Here is a 13230-nt window from a genome sequence, read left to right as displayed (position 1 = left end):
TGAAGATGTTGCATTTCTGACAATAAAATGTACTATTTTGATTAAGGAAAAACAATTATTCATTATGGAAGATCTCGAAATTTACGGATAATTTACTCAGATTTTGTAAACAGCGACAGACTTAAACAGTGAAAGAATGTGACTGAACTTGGGCATCTAGCTTACGATGCAAGTGCATTAACCACTACACTACCCATCTGCCCTCTGACCAGCCATATACTTCTCACGTTTGAGGGCGAGGCTCACACATTCAGATTGTACGACAGCTCTTGTTGCTCTCGGACAACTCAGTAATGATATTAATGAACACCTATGGTGATTGACATTTCTGGTGCTAGGGGTATCTGGTTAGATCCTTGACCGTGTGAGTTTGTGGTGGGCAGCATCGCGCCCATGAGTTTTCTTAAGGTTATCTTGTTTCTTCCCATATCTTTATTTCACAATCATTGTGGAATATAAAACTAGAAATTTCACTTCATTTCACTTAAGATGGTTGAATTCAATACTACACGAGGAAGTGAAGGCATCAACCGATTTTGTCTGACACCATATTCTATATAGATGCTAATCCAGAGTCTGAATGTCCGAGGAACATATTTAACCCTTGTGAACTGTCGTAAACTTCTTTTGGAACCCCAGAGATATTTAGTATATATCTCTTAAATGAACGTGAATATCTAATAGTCCGTTCCTGTGTTTTATCCCTAGTATGTTTGATATATTGAACACGAAATATCGTTTGCTGATTTTTTTTTTTTTTTTTTTAAAGCTAATAATTGATTGTTTACCTCTGGGATCGTAAAAGGACCCCAAGGTAATACCCATGTTAATAATTATGAGTAATCAATTATCTCTGTTGTTTCTTTTTATTAAACGAGCAAAATTAGTTTTACATAATGCTCAATAAATGGCAGAAATAATATATTGTTCCCAAAAATTAATTCAATATTGACATAATAAACTAAGTTTTGTGTGTAATAATAATAATAAGAAGAAAAAAGTTTTCTTTTATTACGCTATATTCTTTGTGACTTTGTCTCTTTCTTCGTCATGTTATAGTTGAAACAACAGATATCTTGAAATTTGCCTATATGTCTGAACAGATTTGAATAACAAAGTGATTAGTTTCAAAGGGCTAAAGTCCGTTATTTCAATCAACAATCCCAAAAATACGTGACTTGAATATTCTGGGTTGTAGTTGCTCCTACTATCTGGTAGAGAGGTCGTCAATTATTTCTTTTTTATTTTGGATGATGATTATGTCAATGATGTCGAAGATGAAGGTTTGAGTTGGAATGCATTGCAAATAAAGTATTGTTTTGAAATTTATCTGTATAATATGGAACACCAATAATTACTTATTTTTTAATTGGGATTTCAAAGGGACCCCACGGTATCTCCTTTGCTATATTTTCACGGTAATACACAAGGCTTAAAACTGAAAAAGAAATGTAGAAAGCCGACTGGGCAGTAGCGTACGCAGGAATTTATTTCGGGAGGAGTCCAAACTCAATATGAGGGGATATTGTATCAACATTTCTAGAATTGCCCCTAAAATTAGTCTAAATTTACACGAAATTCGGGGGGGGGGGGGGCGGACTCCCAGGACCTAACCCCTGCGTACGTCTCTGCGACTGGGTAACGTAATGATCGGCACTGTAAGCCAAAGACGCATATTATTCGCGTCCAATTGCACCTTAACTTTGAATTTTTGGTGACTTGCATGAGACCTGTTATTTATAAAATTTCTAAACTTCATCTGCACACAGTGAGGCGGATTGCTCGAAAAGAACATAAAGTACATATTAATAGTCACAAAAACCAAAATAATAATTTTAGTTTCAATATCAACTTCTAATCTCGTTTTGTCACATTGAAGTGTTACTTTCTGTTTTAATTCTAATGAAATAGTGCAGATCAAGTCTACACCAATTTCTATTAGTAACGCAGTATTATATATATATATATATATATATATATATATATATATATATATATATATATATATATATATATATTATATATATATTATATAATATATATATATATTATATATATATATATAATACTGCGTTACTAATAGAAATTGGTGTAGACTTGATCTGCACTATTTCATTAGAATTAAAACAGAAAGTAACACTTCAATATATATAGGGTCTACATATTACCTATCTTTTCCAATAGTTATAATTATTTTACTAGATATCACATTTATATATATAGCCTTAAAGCTAATGCACTAGCTAAATTTACTAATAAACTTTTGTTCGGATTTTAGGATTTTCTTTCCAATGGATTCTTCTTACTCAGTACGTCTTCGTAATCAGTAAACAGACAATTCATTTAAATCACTTGTAAGCAATGTAAACAGGTCAAACTATTTTTCTATTTTCGTAACCATAAGTAAACGTCAAATTTTTAGTTCAGCTAATTCAGAGCGTATTAACAGTGGTGTCCTCTGCATAGAATAATCGCGCACGCAATGCACAAATTTGAGAAAACGTCACGTGAGGCACGTCGTCCTCAATATGATAAACTTACTCAATACTTATGACCTCTAATATCACTCGCTCCCATCCTTGATTAAAACATGCTGTTGTTGTATAAATTGTATATTCTTTATACAAAATTTAATTGCTTATAGTTTAAGTCTTTCCACTATTTTTCCATCATTTCTAAAATTTTAGTAATGTGTTGCGTGATAAATTGTCTTGTGGCTCTATGTCAAAATGTTAATCATTATTTTTATATCTTAATTGTTCCTGTAGGTCGATTGGCAGCCAAAATAGCGAGGAAAGATAGCCTAGCATTAAAATTAGCGTTGAGACCCGATAGGCAAGAATTGATCGATCGGAACATCATTCGAATCCAAAGCGAGAAGGAGAGGCAAGAAACCAAAGAAGCTGTTGGTGCCAGATTGATACGGTAAGTTTACTTCTGAAGGTATATTTTAAATATCTATTTCCAGAAGCGCTGGAGTGGATAGTCAAGTACTCATATTTTAATTGTCATGGGTTGTAACGAAGCCTAAGTTGAGATAAACTGAAGACTGATACTCAAAATTTTATTCTAATGTATTGTTTATTGTTTTTTCATATTTTGTTTCTGAAAATGTACATACTCTTGAATTTTTCCGCAAAATTTTTGAATAGATGAAATGAAAAATATTTCTTTCGATCTTCAGATGGTACACATAATCTCTATGTGGAACTTTCTCGTGGCAAAATTGTATCGTTTCTACCTTTTGTGCGAAAGACCAGAGTTCAGTCCTTAGTGGTAATAAGTGCGGTTCCAGAGTTCAGTCCTTAGTCTTCACCCATAAATTGTTTGTTTTTCTGTATTTTCTCGTGGTTCTATACAAAGGTAATGGAAATGGTTATTGTGAACATCTCTATTACTAATGGAACAGTTTAGAAGCTTAATAGATAAGCTCATCGAATACAGAACTACGGATCCCGAAGTTCAAATCTTCACGCGATTTTATAACAGCTCCTGATTCTCTAAAGAATTCAGTCCTTCAGCAAATGCAAAGCTACATATCCCACAATTCAAATATTCACTCAATTCTAACAGCTCCCAATTCTCTTAAAGAATTCAATCCTTTAGCGAGTGCAAAGTTACAGATCCCACAGTTCAAATATTCACTCAATTCTAACAGCTCCAAATTCTCTAAAGAATTCAATCTTTCAGTGAGTGCAAAGTTACAGATTCTTCAGTGAATGCAAAGCTACAAATCTCAGTTCTAATCCATCAACTTTCCATTATGCACTTTTACTATCCGCTCATACTTGTCAACTTTATTTTCTCTCAATCTAATATCAATTCTTGGTTCCACTCTTATGTAACTGCAATATGGACAGTTTTACGTTATATCACAAAGTAGTTCAACTTCAGTCACATTGTTTCAGAGTGAACTGACACCTTTGTTGATGACTTTTTTAAAGAGTAGCGAAACTAGAAACATATGTGAAGGTCTATGCTTTCGTATGAAACATTTCTGAGAAAAAGTAAACAACCCTACTTCTCAAAACTTTCAAAGATTTAACAGTTGGAACAATTTTCACCAGTTTAACAGGTTCTAGATATCACCGATAAAGGTGTTAGCACACACTAAAACCAATTGCAGTATAGCTATTTCGCGATAGAGATAAAACTGATTCATATTCGAGTTGTTCTTCATGTCTCCTATAGCATCTGTTAGTAATTATCCAGTCTCATGTATTGAAAGTAAGCATGACAGAAGACGACTTAAGATTATCCAACTCTGGTAAAAGAAGCATGATGAAAGACGGCTTAAGATTATCCCACTCTAGTAAAAGATGTATGATGAAAGACGACGTAAGATTATCCCACTGTGGTAAAAGAAGCATGATGAAAGACGACGTAAGATTATCCCACTCTGGTAAAAGATGCATGATGAAAGACGACGTAAGATTATCCAACTCTGGTAATAGAAGTATGACGGAAGACGACGTAAGATTATCAAACTCTGGAAAAAATCTTGTAGATGTAAAGTAGTTACTTTACGTAATTAGTAAATGCCCAAACGTGTTATCGAGGGCAATATTTTGCGTTCCTTCTTTTGTACCTTTGATATAAAATTTGTCTGAACTCGAAGTCACATGAGGTTCGAACGTCTCATAGAGCATCTTAGGGAAGCATTCTTTTCAATTTTCTTCCATTCTAGGTCAGACATCTAGCTGAAACATATTAATTATTTTAGATGAAAACTCTAAACATCAAACTTCATGTTTCTAACTGCAAGGGATTCCGAAATATGGCTATCATATTGTAATATAGATATCTTATTATAATAATTATTATACCACCTCCTTTTTTCTTGATCACCTCATTTTGTTCCCTTTTAGGTCAATTGAAAATAAAATTTAAAAAAAAAAAAAAAAAACATTATTATGATGAGAAGTCCAAATACCAAATTTCATGCCTATAACCTTAAGAGATATCGAGCTATGAACTCTTTATCATAATAATTGTAATATATATGTCTTAATTATTTTAAATGAGAAGTCCATATACTAAATTCCATGTCTCTAATTTGAGATATTCCGAAATATGCCCATTTTTATGTAATAATTGCCATCCCTATCTGTCTTTCCCGCACCCTCCTCGTCGAGTTTCAAAAAATCTTGCCATAGTGGTATATGTTGCAAATCCAATGCACTCTCCAAATTTGAAGTTTCTACCGTGTGCGTTGATCAGTCAGTCAGACATTCACTCACTCAAGATTTCTTTTTTACATATAGAAATTAGTCTTGTGAAAATTGGAACTTCGTGCTATAGTAAACAAACACTGAGAACTTACACCAGAGGCTTCGGTTGATCAAGCATATAGTTATACTAGCTGAAATGTCCGTTTTTGACACAGGAACAATAGTTTATGTAAAATATTGAAAGGTATATTTTAACTACTGTTCCCTCCTTAGGATGCGTATGAAATTATTAAAATTCAGCTTGACCCCCAAGTGTATTTCCTTATTTTTGCTATTTTTTGAACACAAAATGAGAAATTAAATTAATGTAGAAATGACTGCCCGTTCCTTCTATAGAAGTAGAATTTCCGAAGCCGCTTCGGCACGTGTAAACTTATTTTTAATGAAGAGTTTATACGGAGTTCCATCTCTGTAGCTTGAGGGACTTATAAGTTTTGAACTTCCTCCCAGATTAAGATACGCATTTTAAAGAAAGTGACTTGATTAAAACCCGGTTCGAGTCAAGTGCTTACTGTATTCTAAAATAAATTCCAAGCGGTTGAGCCATTTTGCTTTGATGATGAGACAGATAACTTCAGTATTATTTTTGTACAATTATAGAAATTGCTCCTTCTTCTCTCAGAAGCGCAATTTTCTAAAACGTGGAACCCCCATTTTTTTAAACATGAAGGTCTCGTGAAATTATTTTCGGTATACATTTCAAACTCGCTCCTTCCCCTTTAGGATACAAATTTTAATAAAAGTAACATGACCAAAAAAAAAAAATCCCAGTTCGAGTCAGGTGTTGCTAATATGTTCAAAACTTTATTTAAAACGATTCAGCCGGTTTCTTGTGATAAGACAGACAGTGACGTTGATTTGAATGAGAAAGAAAAAAAGCATACAAATTGACCCTTCCTCCGCTTAGAAGCGGAATTTTCTAAAATGCTGAGACACATGTGAAATTATTTTTAGTTTGTATACCGAGTTTCATCACCCTAACTTGAGGAGCTCCTGCTCTGTTTTTGGGATAAATTTAGAACCTCCCTCGTACCCCTTTAAATATTAATCAAAGTGGTATGATTTAAAAAAAAAAAAAAAAAAAAAAAGTTCAAGGTAGATAACGAACTATGTTCAATAATTCACTAAACGGTTCAGCCAATTTCCCATGATGAATTCATTTATATAATATATATGTACGTATCTAATCTGTAGATGTTTCGTTGCTTTCATTGCATGTATTTAAATTGTATCATGTATTTAATTTCAATTCTATTTCGATCTGTTATAACTGTTACACTGTTGTGTGGAAAATTAGCAAGAAAATAAATTAGATAAATATCTCTTGCTGTAACGAAGAAAATTGAAAATAACTTGCGTGATGATTATGATCTGGCTGAAAAATAAATTTCAGTTTTTATATTATTTCCCGTATTTTTTTGCAGACGACTAAGCATGCGACCCACGCAAGAGGAGCTTGAAGAAAGGAACATTCTGAAAAGTAAGTACTGAAGAAAACCGAAAAGGTTCAATTATCAGTATTTAAATCTACAAAATGATTCAGAAAGGAATGGAGTTTCGCTTGCTTCATAATTGCGAGAATTGTACTTGAATTTCACAGGCTTGTATCCAGGATTTTTCTCTCCGACCTATCACGAAAATTCCTGGAATTTTTTATTTTCTATTTCTATTTTTTTTTATTAAGTCCTCGTCAAATTTGATTTTTTTTTTCTTTTTTTTTTGAACAAGAAGAACAGAATCAAAAATAACTTGTTGGATGTGTACGAAGTATGAACTGTGTAAATCCGTCCGAGCCTCGAATTTATTTATTTTTTTATTGATTTATTTATTTTTAATCACCATATCTTATTTTCTCCAGTTGTCGCTCAAAAGTAAAAATGTTATATAAGTCCTTATTCAAACCAACTCTTCATATCGTCGTCTGAGATTCAACACCGCGTATCTCCAATTTTGGCGAATTTGAGTTTTTGATACCATTAGAATCGGTGTAGAATGGCGCACAATCTGATTAAGTAGTACACCTATATCACGCTCTGTTATTCTCTCAAAGTAATACCGCGTATATTGAGACAGAAGCTTAGTTTTTTTTTTTTCCTGTAAAATTGGTGAAATGTTACTTAGACCTTATTGAATCTCAGATGACGATATATATATGACTTCAATAAATACGAATAGCTGTGTTATAGTGAAAAAAAACTTGAGTTTCCATCCATGGTTTGTTTTATTTAAATGTGATCATTTTCAAGAGGACTTACGATGTTCATCTTCATAGTTTAACTAAAATAAAATATTATTGAACAGCCGTTTGCAACATTGTAATTTTAAAATTAATATAGAGGCTGTGAGATTATGAACACACCATAAAGTAGATAAAAAGTAACAATAAAATTCTTACAATATTACACCAATATATCACATCAACATTTAAGAATGATATCGTAGATGAAAGGTGAATTAATCTCATCGCTCATCAACAGTTTTCTGTACAAATTATGCTATCACGTTCAGTAACTGTTGACAAGAAGCAAGTCTGTTGGGGTGGTAGTAAAGATGTCGGTGTAAAATCATCCTTATGCTGCAGTCTGAAATGCTAAGGGGACATCATATGTCGACTTGGTGACTGGGTAGGACTTCTTTGTAAAAACAGTTTTCTCAAAATTCTTAATTGGTATTTGGCACCGGTTCATTATATAGAATACTAAACTGTTTTTGAAATGCACGCTGCGCAGACACGTAACTATTATTATTGGTTTTGTAATATGTTTTTACAGGAAATGCTTGTTGTGCACCATTTTACGTATCCGTCGCAACGAAATTATAAAGCACAGACTCAGAGTGGCGTACTGAGGTGTAACATCGGATGCAATGATTAGCTATCCGATGTTGCACGTCACTACACCATTCTGAGTCTGTATTTTACAATTTAGTTGAGATGGAGATGTAAATAGTACAAAACAAGCATGCCCTGTAAAAACATACAGTTCAAAACCAATGATAGTTATATATACTAAATATATCTCCAGTATTGCAAAAGCGTGAGAACATGGTTTCAAGATTAAACCTTATACAAAGATGCAAAACATTAAAATCAAATTTATTGCATGTGATCCAGGTTGGATTCCCACTGGGAGTATTAAGCTTTGGAGATAAAATCCCGAGTAATGATTCTGATCTTACTGCGAGACCCCATTTCGTATACTCTGAAAATATTAAATTCTAATCAAGTAAATGAAACCTCGTGGATGGAAAGCTACAAATTTCATTTGATTCTTTGGAAATACCTCGTTTAAAAATAAATTTAAAAAAAAAAAAAAAAAAAATACATATAACATGTGAACCGCGTTTTCGCTTTATGATAGAAAATCCATTCCTTTCTGAGTCTTGTTTTATTATTTTCTTTTGTAGATTTCATTACACTAATGTTTCAAACATTGATCAAATAGAGTATGAAATTAACTTCATTTACAGATAACTGTAATAAAATGACGAACTTCTATCTGGTTGAATATATTCGGTTTTCAAGAAAGTAAAAAAACAAAAAAGATTTTGTAATCAATTATATATATATATATATAATATTTATTGGATTATAAGCCGATACTGATTGTAAGCCGAATCCCTGGAAATAAAAATTGAAAATTAAAAAAAAAAGTCTATTAATGAAGCATACAATACATAAGAAATAAATTTTCTTGTTAAATACTAATGAAATTTGCTAAATTTATATGCATTTTCATGTAAAGTTTTTTTTTATACTTAAAATACCTGCTATATTAAAATATCCTATAAGCAATATAAAATTTGCATTTCTTTCTTGGTAAAAACTATAATCCATTGCAACTAAAAAAAAAAAAAAAAAAAAAAACTGACACGGCAACACTTAGTTTTTACGATGGCAAAAACTTTCCTGTGGCGGCCTCTGACAATATTTTCAGGATTTCTTTTTCCTGTTTCGTCGATAAAACGTGTCGTCTACTTTATTGGCATCCTTAACGATACTGATTATAAGCCGTGGGACATTTTTTGAACCAAGTAAAGAAGTGAAAGAAAAGGTCGGCTTACAATCGAGTAAATACGGCAGCGATCGCCGGTTTAACAAAAACATGACTTAATCCATAGATAATCCAGATGTGCAATGCTTAGGTAGATGGTGATAGACAAGCGTTAAATCTCGACAGAAATGAGGTACGATGGCAGGAATTTAAAAGGAACTGTAGAGTAGAAATTAATTATTGTTTTTTCTCTCTTTTTCTCCAGAACAAAGTCCTGCTGAAGAAAAGAAACAGAAGGAGGAGAAGAAGAAAATGTTATTGAGAAAACTTAGTTTTAGGCCAACGGTAGAAGAACTTAAAGAGAAAAAGGTAATTAAAACCCACCGAAAATAGAACTCTGATCAGTGACAGTTGTTGGAAGAAGAGGCTACAGGTAGATTAGATCAGATTAGATTTAATAATTATTCTGTGGACCATATTACATATACATTTGTACAAAATGGTATAGAACTATCAGCACATAAAATAGATACAATACTGATAACAAATACAATGATCTTGTTTTTAACAACTTGTGAAAGCAGTATGTGCGTAAAAGAGCATGTGTGTCACCGTTGGAAAAGACAAGAAACGATAAATTCACTCTCTTAGTTTACAATGTATTTTCTATGGGTTAAATTCCAAAGTTGGTCGCCCGTTTCTAGGAAAAGTTTTGAAAACTTACCGGGAAGAAATTGGTAATTTGCGTGCTTAATGATTATAAAGAGTTCTGTTTATATTAGCTGTTATAAACATGGAACTACTTGACGCAAGGATACCGCGTGGTGGGATTGTGGAAAAGTAACGAGCATTTGCATTCTGAACGTGGCTGCAGGTGTCCAAAGACGTTGCCCTGAATCTGAGCAAACAGTAATACAGCTTGTGAAACAATACAGTGATAATGAGAAAAATCTTTTGAAACTGTGTGAAAGTCATGGAAAAAATGAAACGGAATGTTTCATGGCTATTCCGGCTAGGCCAAAGGAGACGGTGATGATTAGAAATGAATACAATAGTGGAATTAATAAAGTGGGAGGAAACGGGAGAATCCGAAAAACCCACGCACACGGTGTTTGTCTGCCACAATGTCCACTTGGCGCGAATTGGGATCGAACCAAGTACCCCACACACCAGAGGTGAACGCTCTACCACTGAGCCACCGCGACCCCCGTGAAAGTCATGGATTAATAAATCTAACAACAAATTGCAGGCGGAGAAAGTTATACTTTTCAATGTAACGGTAAGTCTCATTGTGAAAGATGTAAGTGGAGGAAGGGAACATTTTTTGAGCATAATCAGTTATATGTGGCGTAACCTAACCTAACCTTAGGACTTTTGTCAAGAAGAAGGCGGAGGAGGAGGACCAACTTCGGAATAAATGCCTTAGCTACATATACAATAACAATTTCGCCTTTGGCGTGGGAGACCCGAGTTCGATTCTCGGCGGGAGCTCATGTGGTTCGGATTCCATGTTAATCAGTAGGTGCACGTCTCATATAGCCTCGCTGCTGAACGGGACGTTAAACTCAAAATCAACTCAACTCAACTCAACAATAACAATTTCTTCCAGCAAAATAAACACTTGTGAATTGGTAACGAGCTCCATATTTTTAGCGCCATAAAAGTTCGTTCTGTCGATTTTCACGAAGGTAACACTTGAGAATTTACCTACAAGCATGCTATATTATTCAGCTTGATGTGATGTATTGCCTGATAAATATATCTTGTCTATGGTTAACGTTTTAGTTAAACAAAAATTTAAAATGTAGGAGTTCATAAGTTTCTACTATATCTCTGTAACCCTCCCATGTATTGTTCATCTTGCTACTGTGATAATGAATTTGTTAATGAGGGTATATGTCCATATCGGTTTCACCTTAATAATTGCATATTCTCTTACAGCATCAGTTGTATAGGCTTACAATGCAATTTGTTTTTCTCCAACGTCACTTAGTCTGTCTCACATTAAAAGTGGGCTTTCTCCATCTAATATCACTCAATCTGTCTCATGCTAACAGTAAGCTTTTCCCACTCAACATTATTCAATCTGTCTCACACTAAAACTAGGTTCTACCCATCAAGCAAAACTGAGTCTGTTTCACACTCGAAGTGAGCTTTCCCCATCCGTTATCACTCGACCTGTCTCACACTAGAAGTGGGCTATCCCCATCTAACATCACAGAACGTTTCACACTAGAATTGGGTTTTCCCCATTCAACATAATTGAATGTTTCACACTAGAAGTGGATTTTTTCCCATCCACCATAACTGAACTACATTACTGTAGAAGTGGCCTTTCCCATCCAGTATCATTAAATCTGTCTCACACTAGAACTGGGTTTTCCGCATCCAACATCACTGAATCTGTCTCACACTAGAAGTGGGTTTTCCGTATCCAACATTATTGAGTGTTTCACACTATAATTGGTTTTTTTCCATCCACCATCACTGAACTGTCTTACTCTGGAAGTAGGCTTTCTCATCCTACTCAATCATGACTCAATCTGTCTCGCACTGGAAGTGGGTTTTCCCCATCTAAAATCACAGAATATTTCACGCTAGAAGTGAGCTTTCCTCATCCAGTATCACTGAATCGGTCTCACACTAGAAGTGAACTTTCCTCATCTAATATCACAAAATGTTTCACACTAGAATTGGGTTTTCCCCATCCGTTATCACTTCATCTATTTCACACTAGAAGTAAGCTTTTCCCATCCAACATTATTAAATATTACACACTAGGGGTGGATTTTCCCCATACACCATAACTGAACTACCTCACTATAGAAGTTGGCTTTCCCATCTAGTATCATTCAGTCTGCCTCACATTAAAACTGGGTTTTCCCCATCCAACATCACTGAATCTGCCTCACATTGGGAGTGTATTTTCCAGCCTAGCATTACTAGTCTGTCTACTAGTGGACTTTTCCCATCCAATATCACTCGCCTGTCTCACACTTATTTGTTTGTTCCTTAACCGGGCAACGTTCAGAGCTCCCAGTCATTGTAGCATCTGGTGGCTGCACCTCTTGAGGTTACCCATATAGATGTTGACTATAAATTCTGGAGCAACAAATGTTTTCTGCTTTCAAATAGTTATGAATGTCATAAACCCCATGTTTACATAATGGCGATGAAATGAGTAAGATTGAAGTCATAACAATGTGAGTACAATTTCTTTATACGTAAAGACTTCCTAATTTTGTGTAAATTACCTAAAATTGTTCACAGATTGGGTCAACTGTTCTAAATTTATTGAAAGAGAAACTTAAAAAAAAAAAAAAAAAATCGATGATGTAAACCGTGCAGACTGTGGCTTTCAGGCCACGTACAGTGTACTACAACTCCCGAATTGCTTATTTTGCAGAGTTGCCCGAGTTTTCCCAGTATTATATTAATGAACACTCATAATGGTTGGACTCTATATTATATGCACAATATATTATATATCGTATTCGTATACAATGAAATGTATGTACATTATTTTCAGAATTACTGAAGTTCGTTTGTTTGTTTTTTCAGATTATCCGTTTTAATGATTACATAGAAGTAACCCAAGCCCACGACTACGATCGCCGAGCAGACAAGCCCTGGACTCGGTTAACTCCAAAAGACAAAGCTGCCATTAGAAAAGAATTAAATGAATTTAAAAGCTCGGAAATGGAAGTGCATGAAGATAGTCGGCACCTCACAAGGTAAACCTATTTTAGTTATGTTTTTGGGATTCTTCAAATCAGTTCTTATTTTAGTCGTATGCTATTTGTGGCCTTTCTTTACTTAACGATTCTTCAAGTTAACGGAAGTAAACCTGCTAACTCACATGTAGCCTAGTGACCAGTGTGCAGTGTTCCTATTTTGTTTCCGGTGCGGACATCGTTCACCCAGAGTTTTCATTGTTCACCCAGAAGTGTAATCAGAGAAATAACATTGCTCTGTTTCGTAATATTAGTGAGATTTTAGTTGATGCC

The 13230-nt window shown here is 34.2% G+C and overlaps 1 protein-coding gene across 7 annotated transcripts in view; it reads left to right on the top strand.

The window, feature by feature from the left end:
* LOC145675432 (phosphatase and actin regulator 2) overlaps positions 1–13230 on the top strand; it is an 850331-nt gene that overhangs the window by 825030 nt on the left and 12071 nt on the right. For all 7 annotated transcript variants that reach the window (XM_081745850.1, XM_081745845.1, XM_081745844.1 and 4 more), the window contains 4 exons: positions 2769–2925; positions 6656–6711; positions 9489–9592; positions 12785–12957. In XM_081745850.1, coding sequence (XP_081601976.1) covers positions 2769–2925; positions 6656–6711; positions 9489–9592; positions 12785–12957 — 490 coding nt within the window. The remainder of the gene's footprint in view (positions 1–2768; positions 2926–6655; positions 6712–9488; positions 9593–12784; positions 12958–13230) is intronic.

Source organism: Thermobia domestica, chromosome 18 (assembly GCF_964235325.1).
Source record: "Thermobia domestica chromosome 18, izTheDome1.hap1.1, whole genome shotgun sequence".
NCBI lineage: Eukaryota > Metazoa > Arthropoda > Insecta > Zygentoma > Lepismatidae > Thermobia > Thermobia domestica.
The sequence above is the reverse complement of the archived record's forward strand: the minus strand, read 5'-3'. Positions and strand labels throughout refer to the sequence as shown.